Source organism: Salvelinus sp. IW2-2015, linkage group LG13 (genome assembly GCF_002910315.2).
Source record: "Salvelinus sp. IW2-2015 linkage group LG13, ASM291031v2, whole genome shotgun sequence".
Classification (NCBI taxonomy): Eukaryota; Metazoa; Chordata; class Actinopteri; order Salmoniformes; family Salmonidae; genus Salvelinus; species Salvelinus sp. IW2-2015.
Genome location: NC_036853.1, coordinates 43,481,466 through 43,506,212, shown reverse-complemented (window position 1 = coordinate 43,506,212; position 24,747 = coordinate 43,481,466). Strand labels below are relative to the sequence as shown.

The window sequence follows — 24,747 nt, the reverse complement described above, 5'->3', positions numbered from 1 at the left end:
GTTAGATATTAAAGCTATTTTTGTATTTTCTGTAATGAAAGTTGTTTTACATTTTCATATTAACAACATTAAGAATAATTAACAACCTGTAAATAATAATTATAAAGGATTAGTAAATAGTTTATTCATCATTTATTCATCATTACTCCATTTAAAATATGTTTAATGTAGGTCCTTAAAAACATTTTCTATTCATTAGTTAAGTCTTTTTGCATGGCCTCATCTAGTGTGGGCTATTTATACTTTAAAAATACTTATATTTTGAGATACCAGTGTAATTTCTCACAAAAAGATGGCCATTGGTAGACATTCCAGCAGTACCTGATGCTCCTGAAGGTCTCAAAATGGCCCCTAGAACATATCAATGGTTAAACAATAAGCACAAAATACAGAGGATCTTTAAGAAAATATATAGACAATTTTATTCACAAAAACTGTCAAACATCTGATGTCAGGACTTGAGGAAGCGTTGTAATGGGAATGTTTTGCTTATGTTGTCAACCTCGCCAACGCAAAATAATCATAAAACAGGGAGATGTAGCCTACACACAACAGCAATTTTTCACTAGTTGATTTTTATTTATTCAATACTACTGATATATGATTGAGGTATAAACGTTACATGTATGATTTGCAGTTAGAAATGTTCCATGTATAAACTTTAAATGCCTGCAGTGCCTCCGTCTTTTAACCGCAGACTATTTTCACACGTGGCTTTGTTTGGCAGCACCTTTACATGTCTTTTAAAGGCAGTAAGGTTTTAAACGTAATGGGATAGTTCAGCGAAATAATGTATTCAGATATGTGCTTCCTTACCTCGTAAGCAGTATATGGACTGCTCTGGGCGGTAGATAGCCGGGCGGGTTGGAGCGTTCGGCCAGTTACCGAAGGTTGCTGGATCGAATCCCTGAGCTGACAAGGTAAAAATCTGTCGTTCTGCCCCTGAGCAACACCGTTAACCCATTGTTCCCTGGGCGCCGAGGATGTTGATGAATTAAGGCAACCCTCCTCATCGCTCTGATTCAGAGGGGTTTGATTAAATGCGGCAGACACATTTCACTTGGTAGCCCTTTTCATGAGGATAAATTCTGTGCGTAAACCAAAGAATCTGTTCGCAAAAGTATGCACTGCGTAGGACAAGGAGCAGGAGTAGTTTCAGTGTTTGGGTTTTCGTCACTGATTATTTGGATGTACCAGGATTGGGTGTATGCAGTGCTTAAAACTTCTCACGAGTCACAAACCCGGATCCGGGATCCCCCCATCAAAAAAGCTGACTAGCATAGCCTAGCCTAACGCGACAGGGATATCATATAATATAATTTTCATGAAATCACAAGTCCAAGACACCAAATGAAAGATAAACATCTTGTGAATCCAGCCATCATTTCCGATTTTTAAAATGTTTTACAGCGAAAACACAATATGTATTTCTATTAGCTAACCACGATAGCAAAAGACTCAACCGCATATTTTCACAATTTTTTTACCGCATAGGAGCTATCACAAATTCGACCAAATAAAGATATAAATAGTCACTAACCAAGAAACAACTTCATCAGATGACAGTCTTATAACAGATTTATTGTATAGCATATGTTTTGTTCGAAAAATTTGCATATTTCAGGTATAAATCATAGTTTTACATTGCAGCCACCATCACAAATCTCACCAAAGCAGCTAGAATAACTACAGAGACCAACGTGAAATACCTAAATACTCATCATAAAACATTTATGAAAAATACATGGTGTACAGCAAATGAAAGACAAACATCTTGTGAATCCAGCCAATGTTTCAGATTTTTTAAGTGTTTTACAGCGAAAACACAATATAGCATTATATTAGCTTACTACAATAGCCAACCACACAACCGCATTCATTCAACGCAACGGTAGCGAGAGCGAAAAAACCAGCAAAAGATATAAATTTATTCACTAACCTTCACAGTCTTCATCAGATGACAGTCCTATAACATCATATTACACAATACATATATGGTTTGTTCAAAAATGTGCATATTTAGCGGTACAAATCGTGGTTTTACAATGTGAATACGTAGTCAAAATGCAAAAACAATTGTCCGGAGAAATCTTGGAGAGGCACCTAATCTAATCAAATAACTAATCATAAACTTTACTAAAAAATACATGTTGGACAGCAAATGAAAGATACACTAGTTCTTAATGCAACCGCTGTGTTAGATCTTTTTAAATAACTTTAGTACGACATACAGCTTACGTTATAGCGAGACAGCGCCCAAAATCAGGGCGAAAAATACGACTACACATTTTCGACAGAAATACGAAATAACATCATAAATGGTTCCTACTTTTGATGAGCTTCCATCAGAATCTTGTACAAGGGGTCCTTTGTCCAGAATAATCGTTGTTTGGTTGTAGAATGTCCTCTTCACCTGTCGAATTAGCAACCAAAGCTAGCCATGTGGCGCAGGAGTGTCCAACTTCACCATAACGCAAAGAAAAGAAAATGCCGAAAATCGCAATAAACTGATATAACTCGGTTTAAAATAACTACTTTATGATGTTTTTAACACATATATCAAATAAAATCAGAGCCGGAGATATCTAACGTCTATACAGAAAGSTTTTCAGAAYGCAACCTTKGGTCCCTTCTCGCGCCTTCCTGAACAATGAAAAGTCTGGTCACRTCATTCCAAAAGCTCTTGTTCGGCCTCAGATCAAGCTAGACACCCCATTCCACCTCTCACTGCCTATTGACATCTAGTGGAAGGCGTATGCAGTGCATGTAGATCCATAGATTTCAGGCAAATTAATAGGATGGCCCTGGAACAGAGCCCCGATTTCAGATTTTTCACTTCCTRACGGGAAGTTTGCTGCAAAATGAGTTCTGTTTTACTCACAGATATAATTCAAACGGTTTTAGAAACTAGAGAGTGTTTTCTATCCAATAGTAATAATAATATGCATATTGTACGAGCAAGTATTGAGTACGAGGCAGTTTAATTTGGGCACGATTTTTTACAAAGTGAAAACATATTGACAAAAGGTTAAACGTTGACTGCTTCGTGCGTGTAGTGAAATTAGCGGTAGGAGGGCAGAGGCTTTGGCGGAGAGTTTCCTTTTGCGAGGATAGACTTCGCAAACACGTACACGCAAGGTTTTAGTTCTGGGTTAACTGAGTTTCGACTGTCTAAAGGAGTGACTGCAATCCACACTTTGGTTTTGGTAGAAAAGTCACTGCCAAAAAAACACGTACAGTGCCTTCGGAAAGTATTCAGACCTCTTGACATTTTTCACATTTTCTTACGTTACAGCTTTATTATAAAATTGATTCAATTGTATTTTTCTTATCATCAATCTACACACAGTACCGCATAATGACAAAGCAAAACAGTTTTTTTGACATTTTTGCTAATTTATTAAAAAGTAAAACAGAAATATTACATTTACATAAGTATTCAGACCCTTTACTCAGTACTTTGTTGAAGCACCTTTGGCACCGACTACAGCATCAAGTCTTCTTGTGTATGACGTTACAAACTTGGCACACCTGTATTTGGGGAGTTTCTCCCATTCTCCTCTGCAGATTGGAAGGGGAGTGTTGCTGCACAGCTATTTTCAAGGTCTCTCCAGAGATGTTCAATCGGGTTCAAGCCGGGCTCTGGCTGGGCCACTCAAGGACATTCAGAGACTTGTCTCGAGGCCACTCCTGCATTGTCTTGGCTGTGTACTTAGGGTTGTTGTCCTGTTGGAAGGTGAACCTTCGCCCCAGTCTGAAGTCCTGAGCCATCTGGAGCAGGTTTTCATCAAGGATCTCTCTGTACTATGCCCCCAGTCCCTGCTGCTGAAAGACATCCCCACAGCATGATGCTGCCACCACAATGCTTCACTGTAGGGATGGTGCCAGGTTTCCTCCAGACGTGACACTTGGCATTCAGCCCAAAGAGTTCAGTCTTGGTTTCATCAGACCAGAGAATCTTGTTTCTCATGGTCTGAGAGTCCTTTAGGTGCCTTTTGGCAAACTCCAAGGGGGCTGTCATGTGCCTTTTACTAAGGAGGTGTTTTCGTCTGCCCAGTCTTCCATAAAGGCCTGATTGGTGGAGTGCTGCAGAGATGATTGTCCTTCTGGAAGGTTCTTCAATCTCCACAGAGGAACTCTATAGAGTTTTGTCAGAGTGACCATCGGGTTCTTGGTCACCTCCCTGACCAAGGCCCTTCTCCCCAGATTGCTCAGTTTGGCCTGGAAGAGGAAGAGTCTTGGTGGTTCCAAACTTATTCCATTGAAGAATGATGGAGGCCACAGTGTTCTTGGGGACCTTCAATCCTGCAGACATTTTTTGGTACCCTTCCCCAGACCTGTGCCTTGACACAATCCTGTCTCGGACCTTTCCTTCGACTTCATGGCTTGGTTTTCGCTCAGACATGCATCGTCAACTGTGGGACCTTATATAGACAGATGTGTGCCTTTCAAAATTATTTCCAATCAATTGAATTTACCACAGGTGGACAATTAAGTTGTGGAAACATCTCAAGGATGATCAATGGAAACAGGATGCACCTGAGCTCAATTTCGAATATATCATGAATATATGCTTGTGTAAATAAGGTATTTAAGTTTTTTTTAAATACATTTGCAAACATTTCTAAAAAACTGTTTTTGCTTTGTCATTGTGAGGTATTGTGTATAGATTGCTGAGGATTTTTTTGTTATTTAATCCATTTTAGAATAAGGCTGTAACATAACAAAATGTGGAAAAAGTCAAGGGGTCTGAATACTTTCCGAAAACACTGTGTGTGCATATTTTAGCATTTTTGTTATTTTTCTCAGCATTTGTATAAAGGTACACATCACACTATTACAGCAGTGTGACTGTTTTGGAATATAATTTTCAATATATTTTCTTAAAGATCCTCTGTGTTGTGTGCTTATTGTTTAACCATTGATAAATTCTGGGGGCCATTTTGAGACTGCTGGAATATCTACCAATAGCATATCTTGTGACACTGGTCGCTCAAAACATTTATAAAGTATATATAGCCCACACTTTAGATGAGTCACTTTAGATGACACAAAAAGACTTAAACTAACAATTAGGAAATGGTTTATTAAACATCTTATACATCATTATTCAATAATTTAGAAGTTGTTTATAAATAGTTACTAGGTTACTAACATTTACAAATGTGGGAGTAGTGATTAATAAATTATTAAACTATTTACTAATCCGTTATGAATGCTTTATTACGTGGAGTTATTATAAAGTGCTACCATAGTCCTGTATATATTATAGTTTATGATTCCAATATGATGCAACATGTTTCATGGCAAAATTGACAAGGTTTCTGGAATAAAATACATAGATTTATATATAGATTTCTGCTTTTAATTATCTCTCATGGATGATAGTTTCTCATCTTCTTTGCAGAGCAACTGTGGCCAGAGCATCAAGATCCGTCGGGTTCTCCTGAACTGCCCAGAGATCGTCACCATTGGCTTTGTGTGGGACGCAGAGCAGTCTGACCTTACAGAGGATGTGGTTAGGTCACTGGGTCCACATCTCAACCTCTCGGGGGTAAGAGTTAAAAATACACAATGGAGGTTTAGTCGCTACTTGTTTACCTAAAATTTGTCTTGACGGCTGACTGTATGGTTCATATACAAGATTATTGAATATTAATAAATGTATTTTAATAATAACAATAATACTGTCACGGTTGTCGTAAGAACTGGACCAAGGCGCAGCATACGTAGAGTTCCACATCTTTATTATCAAGTGGAACTTAAGCAAAACAAAACATTAAACGAACAACGAAACGTGACTACGTGGTGCACATGCACAAACACAAAATAATATCCAACAAACACAGGTGGGAAAAATAGCTACTTAAATATGATCCCCAATTAGAGGCAACGATTACCAGCTGCCTCTAATTGGGAACCAAACCAAAACACCAACATAGAAATGTTAAACTAGAACACCCCCTCGTCACGCCCTGACCTACTACACCATAGAGAAACAAGGGCTCTCTATGGTCAGGGCGTGACAAATACAGAATAAGATAACAATAATAATTCATAATAAAAACAATATACACTACCGTTCAAAAGTTTGGGGTCACTTAGAAATGTCCTTGTTTTTGAAAGAAAAGCATAGTTTTTGTCCTTTAAAATAACATCAAATTGATAAGAAATACAGTGTAGATATTGTTAATGTTGTAAATGACTATTGCAGCTGGAAACGGCAGATTTTGTTTTCATTAAATAGTACCCGCAAAACACCAGTCTCAATGTCAACAGTGAAGAGGCGACTCCGGGATGCTGGGCTTCTAGGCAGAGTTGCAAAGAAAAACCCTATCTCAGACTGGCCAATAAAAATAAAAGATGGTTAAAATAACACAGACACTGGACAGAGGAACTCTGCCTAGAAGGCCAGCATCATGGAGTCGCCTCTTCACTGTTGACGTTGAGACTGGTGTTTTGCGGGTACTATTTAATGAAGCTGCCAGTTGAGGACTTGTGAGGCGTCTGTTTCTCAAACTAGACACTTATCCTCTTGCTCAGTTGTGCACTGGGGCCTCCCACTGCTCTTTCTATTCTGGTTAGAGCCAGTTTGCGCTGTTCTGTGAAGGGAGTACTACACAGCGTTGTACAAAATCTTCAGTTTCTTGATAATTTCTCGCATGGAATAGCCTTAATTTCTCAGAACAAGAATAGACTGATGAGTTTCAGAAGAAATGTCTTTGTTTCTGTCCATTTTGAGCCTGTAATCGAACCCACAAATGCTTCAGATACTCAACTAGTCTAAAGTAGGACAGTTTTATTGCTTCTTTAATCAGGACAACAGTTTTCATCTGTGCTAACATAATTGCAAAAGGGTTTTCTAATGATCAATTAGCCTTTTAAAATGATAAACTTGGATTAGCTAACACAACGTGCCATTGGAACACAGGAGTGATGGTTGCTGGTAATGGGCCTCTGTACTCCTATGTAGATATTCCATAAAAAATCTGCCGTTTCTAGCTACAATAGTCATGTACAACATTAACAATGTCTACACTGTATTTCTGATCAATTAGATGTTTTTTTAGTGGACAAAAWTTTTTGCTTTTCTTTCAAAACCAAGGAAATAATGTCTAAGTATTTGGTATTTTGGTATGTTATTAGGTTCCAAGGAAATTTCTAAGTGACCCCAAACATTTGAACGCTAGTGTATACAGACTTTTATCCAAAGCAACTTAGTCATTTTTGTATGGGTGTCCCCAGTGCCATTCAAACCCACAATCCTGGGCATTGCAAGCACCCCAATCCCATTCAACAACACAGTCCTTAATTTTAGAATATTTTTAACTCTTACATGGGTGTCCAATTATATAATTTCTGCACAATATTTTATTCCATTTAGTGGGCCCTTTTGGTTTCAAAAGCACCCCCAGAGGCAAATCTTCAGTATACAGTATTATCCTTAAAAGTTCAATCTGTAAGATTTCCAGTGGTCTCATTTTATCTGCTAAAATAAAGTAACTACGCCTCCATTTTGAAGAATACAACTTAAAAATTAAGATCTTATCTTATCATGAAAGAAAACAAAAAACACCAAATCAAATATTTGCAAATATGTGAGATATTACTCAATTGCTTGTTTTCAAAATATAATAACAACAGATTAACAAATCAGGAAAAGCTGACAGCATTACAATGGTGTTACTGCAGTTATTACTGTGTAACTACATGTATAGGGGAACTTTAGGTGTAGTGTTATATCAGGTATAACAGATGTAAGTTATATGTTACAATGTGTGCTTACACTATAATTACACTGACTGCACCTGCCTACAGTATGTCGGTATTAGGGACACATTGTGAAACATGACCTTGATATTATTCGTAAATCCTTGAATTTATTCATGCCACAATCAGGTATAACAATTGTTAGTAGTATGTAGCTATATGTAATTGTAATTACACTGTACCTGCCTTTGTAACGACCATTTAAATGCAAAGTTATTAGGGGCACATATTGTAAAGTATGATCAAAGAACAAAAGTATGAACACACTCCAAATGTGAAATAGCTCACACACAAAGAGACAACATGATTGTCCACTGTTTATGTTCACATTTCAGTCTGACTAAATCCTATCCAGGTGTTGTGAGATCTGGCAGGCGTCTGTAAAGTAGCCAGACTGGATAGCTGTATTAAGGTTGCTTGAGTATTAACTAAGTGTCAAAGTTGGTTGACGATTCCTATCCTAATTGATAATATGTATGCATTGTTCGTGTATGCCATCTTTGCATGTATGTCATATTTCAGCTGTTCAACCGGGTCACTGATGAGAACGCCAAAAGGAGTGAGTTACGTCTCGTGGGAATGATTTGTTTCTCCAGCAAACATTACTCTGCGTTCGCTTATCACACCAAGTCCTCAAAATGGGTCTTCTTTGATGACGCCACCGTGAAAGAGGTGAGTGTTTAAATTAATGTGTTGGGGTCTGTTTCAAATTAATTGAGAAAAATGGTTATAATATCTCATAGATTATCTATTTGTGCAGATGTTGCAGAAGTCATGTCAAAACTTTGAACACAACCTCAAAAGTGCTCTTATGTTGAGATAAGTCCCAGGCCATCAATTCAGTAGATCCAGTGTAACGACGTTCCTCCTCCTCTTCATCCGAAGAGGAGGAGCAGGGATTGAACCAACCTGCAGCGTTGTATTTAGACATAATGAATTTATTTAAGTGAAGACGAAAAACACGAACTTCACTTGAATACTTACAAAACAACAAAACGAATGTAGACAAACCTGAACATACGAACTTACATATAACACGAAGAACGCACGAACAGGAAAAATGACTACATAAAACGATGAACGAACGAAACAGTCCCGTATGGTGCAAACAAACACAGACACGGAAGACAACCACCCACGACAAACAATGTGACAACACCTACCTTAATATGATTCTCAATCAGAGGAGATGAAAACCACCTGCCTCTAATTGAGAACCATATTAGGTACCCATTAACCAACATAGAAACAGAAAACATAGACTGCCCACCCAAACTCACGTCCTGACCAACTAACACATAAAACTAACAGAAAAAGGTCAGGGAACATGACATAACCCCCCTTAAGGTCGCACTCCGGGCGCACCAGCACAAAGTCTAGGGGAGGGTCAGGGTTGGCATCTGACCACGGTGGTGCTCAGGCTCTGGGCGAGGTCCCCACCCACCATAGTCAATCCCAGCTTACGTCTCTCCCTCAGAATGACCACCCTCTTACTCCACCCACCTAATATCAGGGTAACATCAAAATAAGGGACAGCTCCGGGACAAGGTAGCTCAGGACAGATAGGTAGATCAGGATAGAGAGGTAGCTCAGGATAGAGAGGTAGCTCTATCCTATCAGCATATCGATTGTGCTACCAGGGCTGGAAAAACACTGGACCATTGCTACACTAATTTCCGCGACGCTTACAAGGCCCTCCCCGCCCCCTTTCGGAAAAGCTGACCCACGCTCCATTTTGTTGATTCCTGCCTACAAACAGAAACTCAAACAACAAGCTCCCGCGCTCAGTCTGTTCAACGCTGGTCCGACACTCTGAATCCACGCTTCAGACTGCTTCGATCACGCGGATTGGAATATGTTCCGCATCGCGTCCAACAACAATATTGACGAATATGCTGATTCGGTGAGCGAGTTCATTAGGAAGTGCATTGATGATGTCGTACCCACAGCAACGATAAAAACATTCCCAAACCAGAAACCGTGGATTGACGGCAGCATTCGCGTGAAACTGAAAGCGCGAACCACTGCTTTTAACCAGGGCAAGGTGACCCGGAAGCATGACCGAATACAAAAAGTGTAGCTATTCTCTCCGCAAGGCAATCAAACAGGCTAAGTCTCAGTACAGAGACAAAATCGAGTCGAAATTCAACAGCTCAGACACAAGAGGTATGTGGCAGGGTCTACAGTCAATCACGGATTACAAAAAGAAAACCAGCCCCGTCGAGGACCAGGATGTCTTGCTCCAGACAGGCTAAAAAACTTTTTTGCCCGCTTTGAGGACAATACAGTGCCACTGACACGGCCCCCTACCAAAACCTGCGGGCTCTCCTTCACTGGCAGCCGAGGTGAGTAAAAACATTTAAACGTGTTAACCCTCGCAAGGCTGCAGGCCCAGACGGCATTCCAGCCGCGTCCTCAGAGCATGCGCAGACCAGCTGGCTGGTGTGTTTACGACATTTCAATCAATCCTTATCCCAGTCTGCTGTTCCCACATGCTTCAAGAGGGCCACCATTGTTCCTGTTCCCAAGAAAGCTAAGGTAACTGAGCTAAACGACTATCGCCCGTAGCACTCACTTCCGTCATCATGAAAGTGCTTTGAGAGACTAGTCAAGGACCATATCACCTCCACCCTACCGGACACCCTAGCCCACTCCAATTTGCTTACCGACCCAATAGGTCCACAGACGACGCAATCGCAACCACACTGCACACTGCCTCCCCATCTGGACAAGAGGAATACCCAGGTGAGAATGCTGTTCATCGATTACAGCTCAGCATTTAACACCATAGTACCTCCAAACTCGTCATCAAGCTCGAGACCCTGGGTCTCGACCCCGCCTGTGCAACTGGGTCCTGGACTTCCTGACGGGCGCCCCCAGGTGGTGAGGGTAGGTAACAACATCTCCACCCCGCTGATCCTCAACACTGGGGCCCCACAAGGGTGCGTTCTGAGCCTCTCCTGTACTCCCTGTTCACCCACGACTGCGTGGCAATGCACGCCTCCAACTCGATCATCAAGTTTGCGGATGACACTACAGTGGTAGGCTTGGATCACCAACAACGACGAGACGGCCTACAGGGAGGAGGTGAGGGCCTCGGAGTGTGGTGTCAGGGAATAACCTCATACTCAACGTCAACAAAACAAAGGAGATGATTGTGGACTTCAGAAACAGCAGAGGGAGCACCCCCCTATCCACATCGACGGGTCAGTAGTGGAGAAGGTGGAAAGTTTTAAGTTCCTCGGTGTACACATCACGGACAAACTGAATTGGCCCACCCACACAGACAGCGTTGTGAAGAAGGCCAGCAGCGCCTCTTCAACCTCAGGAGGCTGAAGAAATTCGGCTTGTCACCAAAAGCACTCACAAACTTCTACAGATGCACAATCGAGAGCATCCTGTCGGGCTGTATCACCGCCTGGTCACGGCAACTGCTCCGCCAAACCGTAAGGCTCTCCAGAGGTAGTGAGGTCTGCAGAACGCATCACCAGGGGCAAACTACCTGCCCTCCAGGACACCTACACCACCCGATGTCACAGGAAGCCATAAAGATCATCAAGGACAACAACCACCAAGCCACTGCCTGTTCACCCCGCTATCATCCAGAAGGCGAGGTCAGTACAGGTGCATCAAAGCAGGGACCGAGAGACTGAAAAACAGCTTCTATCTCAAGGCATCAGACTGTTAAACGCCACCACTAACATTTAGCGGCCGCTGCCACCATACTGACTCAACTCAGCCACTTTAAAATGGGAATTGATGGAAATTATGTAAAATTGTACCACTAGCCACTTTAAGCAATGCCACTTAATACAATGTTTACATACCCTACATTACCCATCTCATATGTATATACTGTACTCTATATCATCTACTGCATCTTGCCATCTTTATGCAATACATGTACCACTAGCCACTTTAAACTATGCCACTTTATGTTTACATACCCTACAGTACTCATCTCATATGTATATACCGTACTCTATACCATCTACTGCATCTGCCATGCCGTTCTGTACCACCACTCATCCATATATCTTTATGTACATATTCTTTATCCCTTCACACTTGTGTGTGTGTGTAAGGTAGTAGCGTGGAATTGTTAGGTTAGATTACTGTTGGTTATTACTGCATTGTCGGAACTAGAAGCACAAGCATTTCGCTACACTCGCATTAACATCTGCTAACCATGTGTATGTGACTAATAAAATTTGATTTGATTTGATTTGATTTAGCTCTAGGATAGAGAGGTAGCTCAGGATAGAGGGCAACTCCGGACTGAAGGGCAGCTCCGGACAGAGGACAGCTCTGGACTGAGGGGCAGTCTGGATACATGGCAGCTCTGGGCTGAGGGACAGCTCATGGTTGGCTGAGGCTCTGGACGCTCATGGCTAGCTGACGCTCTGACGCTCATGGCTAGCTGACGGCTCTGGACGCTCATGGTTGGCTGACGGCTCTGGACGCTCATGGCTCGCTGACGGCTCTGGACGCTCATGGCTCGCTGACGGCTCTGGACGCTCATGGCTCGCTGACGCTCTGGCTGCTCATGGCTCGCTGACGGCTCTGGCTGCTCATGGCTGGCTGACGGCTCTAGACGCTCATGGCTGGCTGACGGCTCTGAGCGTCATGGCTCGCTGACGGCTCTAGACGCTCATGGCTGGCTGACGGCTCTGGACGCTCATGGCTTCACTGGCGCTCTAGCAGATCCAGTCTGGTTGGCGGCTCTGGCAGATCCTGTCTGGTTGGCGGCTCTGGCAGATCCTGTCTGGTTGGCGGCTCTGGCAGATCCTGTCTGGTTGGCGGCTGCGCTGCGGCTCGGAGATCCTGTCTGGTTGGCGGCTCTGGCAGATCCTGTCTGACGAATGGCTCTAGCGGCTCTGACTGACTATCGGCTCTGACGGCTCGGGACAGACGGGCGGCTCTAATGGCTCGGGACAGACGGATGGCTCAGATGGCGCTGGGGAGACGGATGCTCAGATGGCGCTGGGGAGACGGATGGCTCAGATGGCGCTGGGGAGACGGATGGCTCAGATGGCGCTGGGGAGACGGATGGCTCAGATGGCGCTGGGGAGACGGATGGCTCAGATGGCGTGGGAGACGGATGGCTCTGGCCGGATAAGGCGCACTGTAGACTCTGGTGCGTGGGTGCCGGAACTGGAGGCACCGGGCTAAGGACACGCACCTTCATGCTAGTGCGGGGAGCAGGGACAGGGCACACTGGACTCTCAAAGCGTACTATTGGCCTGGTGCGTGGTACCGGCACTGGTGGCACCGGGCTGAGGGCACGCACATCAGGACGAGTACGGGAGAAGGAACAGTGTGTACAGGGCTCTGGAGACGCACAGGTGGCTTAGTGCGTGGTGCCGGAACTGGAGGCACTGGGCTGGAGACACGCACCATAGGAAGAGTGCGTGGAGGAGGAACAGGGCTCTGAAAACGCACTGGAAGCCTGGTGCGTGGTGTAGGCACTGGTGGTACTAGGCTGGGGCGAGGAGGTAGCGCCGGAAATACCGGACCGTGTAGGCGTACTGGCTCCCTTGAGCATTGAGCCTGCCAACCTTACCGGTTGAATGCTCCCCGTCGCCCGCCAGTGCGGGGAGGTGGAATAACCCGCACCGGGCTATGTAGGCGAACCGGGGACACCATGCGTAAGGCTGGTGCCATATAAGCCGGCCCAAGGAGACGCACTGGTGGCCAGATATGTAGAGCCGGCTTCATGGCACTTGGCTCAATGCTCAATCTAGCCCTACCAGGCGGGGAGGTGGAATAACCCGCACCGGACTATGCACACGTACAGAAGACACCGTGCGCTCTCTGCGTAACACGGTGTCTGCCCGTACTCCCGCTCTCCACGGTTAGCCTGAGAAATGGGGCAGGTCTCCTACCTGCCCTTGGCCCACTACCTCTTAGCCCCCCCAATAATTTTTTGGAGTTTCTTCACGGCCTTCCGTGCTAGCCGTGTACCTTCATAAATCCGGTCTCTCTCTCCCGTTGCCTCCGCTCTCCTAATCGCCTCCAGCTGTTCCCATGGAAGGCGATCTCTTCCAGCTCGGATCTCCTCCCATGTGTAGCAACCTTTTCCATTTAACACGTCCTCCCATGTCCACTGCTCGAACTCACGCTGCTTGGTTCTGGATTGGTGGGTGGTTCAGTAAAGACGTTCCTCCTCCTCTTCATCCGAAGAGGAGGAGCAGGGATTGAACCAAACTGCAGCGTTGTATTTAGACATAATGAATTTATTTAAGTGAAGACGAAAAACACGAACTTCACTTGAATACTTACAAAACAACAAAACGAATGTAGACAAACCTGAACATACGAACTTACATATAACACGAAGAACGCACGAACAGGAAAAATGACTACATAAAACGATGAACGAACGAAACAGTCCCGTATGGTGCAAACAAACACAGACACGGAAGACAACCACCCACGACAAACAATGTGACAACACCTACCTTAATATGATTCTCAATCAGAGGAGATGAAAACCACCTGCCTCTAATTGAGAACCATATTAGGTACCCATTAACCAACATAGAAACAGAAAACATAGACTGCCCACCCAAACTCACGTCCTGACCAACTAACACATACAAAAACTAACAGAAAACAGGTCAGGAACGTGACATCCAGCCACATCAAATGAATCAGAACATTAATGACCAAATCATTTCCAGATCTTATTAGGTGCTTATATTTTCCATTCATTTGGTGTTGGCATACAGATACATTTACACAATCCAATGTGGATTCATCTTGATGTTAGACTACATTGAGGTCTAAAAAGAGCTTGCAAATGTTGATTTTGGAGTGTAATGTCCCTTTAACATAGCCAACGGCAAACATAATCTGTCTTTAATGAATAAAAGAAAGTAGGTTATTGATATAATTTATTTATAAAATGTATTTATAAAATATAATTTATTGACAAGAGCCATAAAAGCAATGCTTTCCTTTTAACAGCTGGGCTATCCTTTGAGCTATTCTTGGGATCCTTAGTCGCGCGGCGGTCTAAGGCACCGCATTGCAGTGCTAGAGGCGTCACTACAGACCCGGGTTCCATCCCGGCTGTATCGCAGTCCCATAGGGTGGTGCACAATTGGCCCAGCGTCGTCTGGGTTAGGGAGGGTAGGCCGTCATTGTAAATAATAATTTGTTCTTAACTGACTTGCCTAGTTAAAAATAAATAAATAAATAAAAAAGCTTAGCAATGAACTTAAGGTTCTCAGAAGAGCTCTGCCAAATTGTAATGATGAAACATGAAGGCAAAATGGACAGGTTCACAAAAGATGGAAGACATTTTAACATCTTACTTGAACTATCCATCGTTAAGCTGATAGTTATACAAGGTCTGTGCCTCACCAACAAAAACACAACACTAGACCATGTTTCATTTTGGAATCACCACACACGTCCTCCCTCTCTGCTGATGACTTCGTCAACCATTTTGAAAAGAAGGTCGACGACATCCGATCCTCGTTTGCTAAGTCAAACGACACAGCTGGTTCTGCTCACACTGCCCTACCCTGTGCTTTGACCTCTTTCTCCCCTCTCTCTCCAGATGAAATCTCGCGTCTTGTGACGGCCGGCCGCCCAACAACCTGCCCGCTTGACCCTATCCCCTCCTCTCTTCTCCAGACCATTTCCGGAGACCTTTCCCATTACCTCACCTCGCTCATCAACTCATCCTTGACCGCTGGCTACGTCCCTTCCGTCTTCAGAGAGCGAGAGTTGCACCCCTTCTGAAAAAACCTACACTCGATCCTCCGATGTCAACAACTACAGACCAGTATCCCTTCTTTCTTTTCTCTCCAAAACTCTTGAACGTGCCGTCCTTGGCCAGCTCTCCTGCTATCTCTCTCAGAATGACCTTCTTGATCCAAATCAGTCAGGTTTCAGACTAGTCATTCAACTGAGACTGCTCTCTCTGTGTCACGGAGGCGCTCCGCACTGCTAAAGCTAACTCTCTCTCCTCTGCTCTCATCCTTAGACCTATCGGCTGCCTTTGATACTGTGAACCATCAGATCCTCCTCTCCACCCTCTCCGAGCTGGGCATCTCCGGCGCGGCCCACGCTTGGATTGCGTCCTACCTGACAGGTCGCTCCTACCAGGTGGCGTGGCGAGAATCTGTCTCCGCACCACGTGCTCTCACCACTGGTGTCCCCAGGGCTCTGTTCTAGGCCCTCTCCTATTCTCGCTATACACCCAAGTCACTTGGCTCTGTCATATCCTCACATGGTCTCTCCTATCATTGCTATGCAGACGACACACAATTAATCTTCTCCTTCCCCCCTCTGATAACCAGGTGGTGAATCGCATCTCTGCATGTCTGGCAGACATATCAGTGTGGATGACGGATCACCACCTCAAGCTGAACCTCGGCAAGACGGAGCTGCTCTTCCTCCCGGGGAAGGACTGCCCGTTCCATGATCTCGCCATCACGGTTGACAACTCCATTGTGTCCTCCTCCCAGAGTGCTAAGAACCTTGGCGTGATCCTGGACCCACCCTGTCGTTCTCAACTAACATCAAGGCGGTGACCCGTTCCTGTAGGTTCATGCTCTACAACATTCGCAGAGTACGACCCTGCTCCCGCAGGAAGCGGCGCAGTGTCCTAATCCAGGCACTTGTCATCTCCCGTCTGGATTACTGCAACTCGCTGTTGGCTGGGCTCCCGGCCTGTGCCATTAAACCCCTACAACTCATCCAGAACGCCGCAGCCCGTCTGGTGTTCAACTTTCCCAAGTTCTCTCACGTCACCCCGCTCCTCCGCTCTCTCCACTGGCTTCCAGTTGAAGCTCGCATCCGCTACAAGACCATGGTGCTTGCCTACGGAGCTGTGAGGGGAACGGCACCCTCGTACCTTCAGGCTCTGATCAGGCCCTACACCCAAACAAGGGCACTGCGTTCATCCACCTCTGGCCTGCTCGCCTCCCTACCTCTGAGGAAGTACAGTTCCCGCTCAGCCCAGTCAAAACTGTTCGCTGCTCTGGCACCCCAATGGTGGAACAAACTCCCTCACGACGCCAGGTCAGCGGAGTCAATCACCACCTTCCGGAGACACCTGAAACCCCACCTCTTAAGGAATACCTAGGATAGGATAAAGTAATCCTTCTAACCCCCCCCCCTTAAAAGAGTTAGATGCACTATTGTAAAGTGGTTGTTCCACTGGATATCATAAGGTGAATGCACCAATTTGTAAGTCGTCTGGATAAGAGCGTCTGCTAATGGACTTAAATGTACAGTACCAGTCAAAGGTTTGGACACACCTACTCATTCAAGGGTTTTTCTTTATTTTTACTGTTTTCTACATTGTAGAATAATAGTGAAGACATCAAAACTATGAAATAACACACATGGAATCATGTTGTAACCAAACAAGTGTTAAACAAATCAAAATATATTTTATATTTGAGATTCTTCAAAGTAGCCACCCTTTGCCTTGATGACAGCTTTGCACACTCTTGGCATTCTCTCAAGCAGCTTCATGAGGTAGTCACCTGGAATGCATTTCAATTAACAGGTGTGCCTTGTTAATTTGTGGAATTTCTTTCCTTCATAATGCGTTTGAGCCAATCAGTTGTGTTGTGACAAGGTAGGGGTGGTATACAGAAGATAGCCCTATTTGGTAAAAGACCAAGTCCATATTATTGCAAGAACAGCTCAAATAAGCAAAGAGAAATGACAGTCCATCATTACTTTAAGACATGAAGGTCAGTCAGTCTGGAACATTTCAAGAACTTTGAACGTTTCTTCAAGTGCAGTCACAAAACTATCTCTCATGAGGAACCCCACAGGAAAGGAAGACCCAGAGTTACTCTGCTGCAGAGGATAAGTTCATTAGAATTAACTGCACCTCAGATTGCAGCCCAAATAAATGCATCACAGAGTTCAAGTAACAGACGCATCTCAACATCAACTGTTCAGAGGTGACTGCGTGAATCAGGCCTTCATGGTCGAATTGCTGCAAAGAAGCCACTACTGAAGGACACCAATAAGATGAAGAGAATTGCTTGGGCCAAGAAACACGAGCAATGGACATTAGACCGGTGGAAATCTGTCCTTTGGTCTGATGAGTCCGAATTTGAGATTTTTGGTTCCAGCTGCCGTGTTTTTGTGAGACGCAGTGTAGGTGAACGGATGATCTCCGCATGTGTGGTTTCCATGGAGGAGGAGGTGTGATGGTGCTTTGCTGGTGACACAGTCAGCGATTTATTTAGAATTCAAGGCGCACTTAATCAGCATAGCTACCACAGCATTCTGCAGCGATACGCCATCCCATCTGGTTTGCGCTTAGTGGGACTATCATTTGTTTTTTAACAGGACAATGACCCAACACACCTCCAAGCTGTGTAAAAGCTATTTGACCAAGAAGGAGAGTGATGGAGTTCTGCATCAGATGACCTGGCCTCCACAATCATCTGACCACAACAAAATTCAGATGGTTTGGGATGAGTTGGACCGCAGAGTGAAGGAAAAGCAGCCAATAAGTGCTCAGCATATGTGGGAACTCCTTCAAGACTGTTGGAAAAGCATTCCTCATTAAGCTGGTTGAGGGAATGCCAAGAGGGTGCAAAGTTGTCATCAAGGCAAAGGGTGGCTGCTTTGAAGAATATAAAATATATTTTGATGTGTTTAACACTTTTTTGGTTACTACATGTTTCCATATGTGTTATTTCATAGTTTTGATGTGTTCACTATTATTCTACAATGTAGAAAATAGTAAAAATAAAGAAAAACCTTTGAGTAGGTGTGTCCAAACTTTTGACTGGTACTGTAGAAATACACAGAAAATTGTCTGTACTTCACATTATATGAAGAAAATAAAAACGTCATGTATGTCAACATAGTAGTTGCTATTCTTTAGCGTTTAGTCTCAAACATGTCAGTTACACATTAAAACATTATTTTCACTTTTACATTCTTTTTATGTTCTTCTTAGATCGGATCCAAGTGGAAAGACGTGGCCTCTAAATGCATCCGGGGACATTTCCAGCCACTGCTCCTGTTCTACACTAACCTGGAGGGTACCCCAGTTTCCAGCGAGGACGCGCCCAGACAAACAACCATGTGTCCCCGCTTTAAATCCAACGTCAACGGGGAAGTGCCAGGTAAGAAGAAACCTCAACGGTTGGTTTACATGTGTGTCACAATGAGTCGTCACAAAAACAGTTGGTTTTTACCTGCTACACTGGACTCGTTATTTTTGCCATCGTGAGCAGAGCGTGAGCCACTTTATGAAGAGTTTTTGGCCGTGTGCCGCACTTCAAATTCTTGAAAATAGAACCAGAACATAATTTTATGCAAAGTTTTGTAGGTTCTTGGTTATATTGAAATGAATGAGAGCGTCTCACGCTCAGCAAAAATTAAGTGTCCAGTGTAGCAGACCTTTAATGGGAGGTGTGGGGCAGGGTAGGTTAGGGTCGTTAAACATTCACTTTTTCGGTCACTACCACCTGGTGCAAAAATGTTGGTAACACTTTACTTAAGGCATTTAAGTAGAATGCATTTTACCTAAATGCCTAAAGTAGACTTTGTTTCACAGTCGTCCTCATTGTCTTTCCACAATTTTCTTGCCATACACAAGGTTCTATCTTAATCACATACAGGTATCCACCACCCACAACCCAGCATCAATACATTTTCCCTCAAATAATGTAGCTGTGGAAAGAGAATATGTACTATCCTGCTTCCACTACATGCGTAATACAGAGGCCTACAGTACACAACTAACACTGCCGTCGCTTTGAGAAAAAAACATCCTTTCAATGTGATGGCGTCTGGCATTGTTTTTAAAACCGCTCCGCAGACGGAGCGTTGGGGATTGGGATTGTCCGCCCTTGTCGTGTGCAGAGTTGAACTTGATATGAGGACGTCTGTGGCATGCAGATTACAGCCCACGCCTGCCTAATCCCTGCTCTCCCTGCAATCCCTGCACCCCGGGTCAAGTGCGCTTGGTAGCTTTCACTCCCTCCAGTGATCTCCCATGCCGCGTTTGTTCCCATTCTAATATGCACTTGCTTTCGGAAAGGGTGTCCTGCTCTTTGAAATGGACCATTTAGCCTGGGCGTCGTATCCGGTCACCTCTTTTGGAGTGGGATTTGATTTGCATTATTATGTGGATAAGAGTAAGTAATTAAAGTGTTGTGTTTCGTTATTGTTTGAGGTAGATTATTGGTTTATATAAGGACGTATATTTGTTATACTGCTTTTGGGCAGTATTGGCTGGATTATCGGTGCTGTTGATAGTTTTTTTTAGGCATTGTTAACCTGCCTTAGCAGTGTTCTTGTCTGAGAATAACCTTTTCCCGATTTGGAGATTGTGTAACTTGTGGGCTCGCCACAGACTACTCAGAGCATAAATACTTCTTTCATGTTAAAATCCAATCAAATATAAATACACGGTTACCATACCATATTTGGCTAATTATATAAAGTAAACAAAGAGTGCATTTTTTCTTTGATATCGCTACAACTGTAAAGCGAAAACAAATTGGGGGGGACAACCAAACGGTGGACTACTAATCACCGTGCCGATAGATAAGAGTACTTTATTTTGGCCTTTCCATGATCTAATTGAAGCCTGGTTAACTAGCAAATACTCCTCACTGGTTGTTCTATATACTGTATAGTCACACATGACTACTGATTTGGATGAAGAGTAGCTGGTATGCTGTAACACTAGTTAGGCGTCCAAATTCTCTACCTTTCTTCCAAAGTGTGCACTCCCAAATTGGACGCTCTTCCCTAATGCATTTAAAAGCATGACCTAAAAAGCATATTAAATCATTTACCTAATTGCGCATGTGGGTTGATTCCAAAAGCAAGAAAATCCTTTGAGGGCCTAATTCCAATCGGAATCAGATATCAGTCTGGACCCCACAAAAAAGCATTTTGCGGGCCTGATATACAGTAGCTCCCATGGGTTTGAGACCCCTGGGTTAAAGGGAGTTTCCACCGTATTCTTTGCACCCGTCTTTTCCTTTTAAATCCGTGAAGGCAAGTGAACATGTGTACACACAAGGCAGCAGGGTAGAGAATTGGGACGCAACATGGGCTGGCTAGACGCTACCAAAAATGGAGTGAACTAATGCCAGACTGGGCCAGTTGCTGTTTTAGTGAGGCGGAACACCTTGGCAAGGATAGACACACAGGTTTGTGACAGGCCAACTACTGAGCTGGGTCATGTCATGTGTCGTAAAAAACACCAATGGAGCAGACAACATTTGTGGAAAATGTGCAACATTAGTATGAAGTTTTTTTAAATGCATTGTCCAATGTTGTATTTTAGCTTACAGCAGCGGTGGCCAACTCTCCTCCTGTGCAGTTGGCCACCACTGCAGGATTTTATTCTAGCCCTTCTTTAACATACTTTATTCTGCTAACCGTTGGGAAACTCAATCAGCTGGGTTAGTGTCAGGCTAGAAGAAAGGCCTTCATACACATAGGTTGCTTTCCAGACCAGCTGCATTGCAGATGTTCCATTGGTTGTGTGCCACGTCATTGATTGCGCAGTTAAGCATCAGATTGCTATATCATATGATGTGGATAGCTGACATGTTAAACACCCATCCAAGCGTTCTGAGATCTGGCATGCGTCTGAAATGTAGTCAGCCTGGAACATGGCCAATAGCTCTAATCTCACTGAATGCCTGTCTGATGTTCTGCCTCTGTAGCAGGGATGAAGAAGCTGGATGCCGTCCGGGAGAAAGCAGGCCCACTCCGCTCCAAACAGGGGCCCTATAAGCAGATGCTACCTCCACCCTCCACCTCAGGCTACAAAAGAGGTAAGATCCGGGTCAAGGCCAGTAGGCACACATGCTTTGAAGCGTATTGAACCTAATTTTCGATTCCATTTCAAAACTTTTAAAATTGTTGTACTTCCGGGTGCCCTGAAGAACATGACCCAGGCCCCTTTGGCCTTAAATGAAATATGTCAGGGCCCCAAGGCCAATGCAAATTGGCGGAGGAAGACAACTAAGATTTTTTTTAAATGTTGTAACTCATGTGTTATCCCAATCCCAATATCCCTAGTGAAAGGCCCACCTGCTAGTCCCAACACATTCCGGGATCCTTCCAAGGAGACTTCCCAGAGGGTTGTAGAAGGGATAAAGAAAGAGGCTGAAAGAGGGCATCGAAAACTAGACCCACACAAAGGTAACGTGCAGTACAGTGATTGTTACACTCACAAGGTAACGTTTTACTGTACTTTGAGGGGTACCTTGAAAAACAATTGACGAGCGCTGATGACATGCATAAGAACCAGTATATTGTGTCCATAGTCTCTTTGTCGAAACAATTTTAGCTTACAGTGGCAGATAGAAATGACTATTCACTGAATCAGAGGCAGTTACTTGTCACTGACTACCACAAACGTAATGTTGTGTGTGATGAGTGAACTATACAACCAAACAGTGCTACAACCAAAGTCAATGTATACTTGACTGTGTTAACCTGAATGTAGATTATTAAGATGCAAGGGTTTTCTCCTCGTGTTTGGTCGTATGATTTTTCACACTGTTTATAGCCACAAATTGTATTTACTTTAATGTGATATGATGATGCGGTGCACTTCCAATAGATTGCCTGATGGGTCACTTGGATAATGTTTTGGTGCATTTTATTTTAGATGTGGCCCTGAAGAAAAGGGCAAACTAAGGGCAGCAATGGCCAATCTCCAAGAAAAGAGCATACCATCTTTCCTACACAGATAAAGTTGGCTCAGGGCAAACAGAACCATGCAAGATGGAAATAATTGGTTCCAGAGTGCTTCACCACTTGAATTTTTTTTGTTTTGTTCTAATCCTAGGTTTTATTCTTACATTTTCAGGTCAGAGGTATGTTTTCTGATAAAGCTAACCATGTGCGTTGCATTTTGCCAGTGTTTCCCAGAAGACCATGTGACATGTGTCCCAAAAGTGCCCTCTCCAATCAGATTTCTCGACCCAAAATTCCATCTAAAACAGAATATTCAGAGAAAGATTATGTAATATTGTCTTTTGGCATATCTGGACGATGTTGGAAGGCGTTGTATCCTAATATCAAATATCTTCGGCTTTTACGATATAAACCTTGGACCAAGTGCAGGAGATTTTCTTCTCTCAATCGAGCCATTAATTTTTCATGCAAAATTTATCCAATCCTGAGAAATATATTTAAAAACCACCTATATCAAGCTTATATGTAGATTGTAGGCCTAAATACATTTTACAATGCTACACATGTACAATATGCACGGTTGGCACACTAAAACAAAAATGCTGTTTCTTACATGTAGGATCTTAATTTGATCACCCTGTTGCAGGAGATCTTTCCTGCAATCTAGGAAAATAAAAATGTGAAGTGTATTTGAGGTTTAGATACATTAAGGCAGACTTGATCTGCCTTAATGTATCAACCCCTACAAAAATGTCCATTAATTGCAATAATTCACATTTACTGTTGCTGCAGGATTATTGTCCTGCTGTAGCAAACTGGCACAAATGAAGATCCTACATCTGTATGTCACTTCCTGTTTAGATATGGCCTATGCCAGATCCCCTTCTGAGGGCGGGCTGAGGCAGCACGCCGACCAGAGGTTGCGAGGCGGGAGTGGCGCCCGGGCTGACAAGTTGTCATCCTCCCACCAGAACAGAGCTTCCCAGGACCCACGCTCTCAATCCGGTGCCCCTGGCGGACACAGTTGGAGACAGGAAACCTCCCCTGGTCGCCAAGAACAGGACTGCAGCCAGGATGCGTGGGAGAAGGGTGGCGGGTCGGGAGCGGGCCGCAACAAAGCCAAGCCCTCCTGGAGGCCCATCCGGGAAGTTCTGAACGTGGACAGCGTCTTGAATGACCTTGAACGACGGCAACAACAGCAGCAGCACGGCGGCGGTGGTAGCCCCCGGCTCTCTAAACCCTTCTGTCAGGAGAGGCCTCAAGGCAGCGAACGGGACAACCGGGACTGGGAAAAAGAGCGGGAAAGGGATAAAGAGCGGGAACGGGAGCGTCTCAGGATAAGGGAAGAGCGCAAGCAGCAGAAGTGCTTGATGACGATTTACGAGGACGAGCAGCGGCAGGAGACAGAGAGCCACAGCTCCCTCGAATCGGAGGGCAGGCCAAGTGGGCACGGAGACCGGGGCGGTGGAGGGGGTGGGAGCAGCGGCGGGGGGAGGGCCAAGGGCGGGCCCAAAGCCCTGTTGCGCAGCGACACCTGGACTATCCAGAGGACTGAGTCTGGATACGAGAGCAGCGACCGGCTGAGCAGCGGCTCCACCAACCCTGACTCGCCCGGGGTAGACAGCTTTGCCGGGAAGGAGCAGCGGTTGACACCAGAGGTGCAGTCTCAGAGGTATGTGTGACAGACTAGGTTTGAACCCAGATCTAGAGACCGGGCTTTAGCCTGATGAGCTAAAGCCTAGGAGCATTGCCTAGGGGCTTTGTTTACATTCAAGTCTTGTATTAAGTGACTGTAATGCACTATTCATTACGTTTAATCGAGTTCGTAGGTTGATACCTAATAAACTTGCCTTATATTTGTTTATATAGATTTTTTGTCTTTCCATGTGTTTCCAGATGCTAATACAATTAATTTTACACTTTAAATATCACACAATGATAGTTGCACCACAATGTCCATCATAAGCTTAATCTCTTGGGGCATCACAACGATCTTACTCTCAGAGTTGAAATCTTCTTATTTTTTTCAGCAGGAGTCAACTTCACCCAAACAGATGTGATTCAAAACCTGATGCGGTACACTCCTCTTTGCATCAAGGTAAGTGGATGTTCTGAGCTTTTGAGAGTGTGTTTTTAATATAGAAGTTGTTGTACAGATGTATGATTTTATTTTTATCACTCTTTTGTTTCTGAGAATTTTTCTGCACTGCAGGAAAGGCAGATGGGCTTCATGATTTACATAAATTCACTGAAAACATGCAATAACACATGGTTATATTAACCGTATTGCACTTTTCATGTAGCCTAATTTTG

The 24,747-nt window shown here is 44.0% G+C and overlaps 1 protein-coding gene across 1 annotated transcript in view; it reads left to right on the top strand.

Annotated features, from left to right (window-relative positions):
• The window catches only part of usp53b (ubiquitin specific peptidase 53b), a 49,201-nt gene that overhangs the window by 14,852 nt on the left and 9,602 nt on the right, over nt 1-24,747 (top strand). The window contains exons 9-15 of the mRNA XM_023998039.3: nt 5,408-5,554; nt 8,293-8,442; nt 18,719-18,887; nt 21,453-21,563; nt 21,811-21,933; nt 23,296-24,106; nt 24,468-24,532. Of these exons, the coding sequence (XP_023853807.3) occupies nt 5,408-5,554; nt 8,293-8,442; nt 18,719-18,887; nt 21,453-21,563; nt 21,811-21,933; nt 23,296-24,106; nt 24,468-24,532 (1,576 nt within the window). The remainder of the gene's footprint in view (nt 1-5,407; nt 5,555-8,292; nt 8,443-18,718; nt 18,888-21,452; nt 21,564-21,810; nt 21,934-23,295; nt 24,107-24,467; nt 24,533-24,747) is intronic.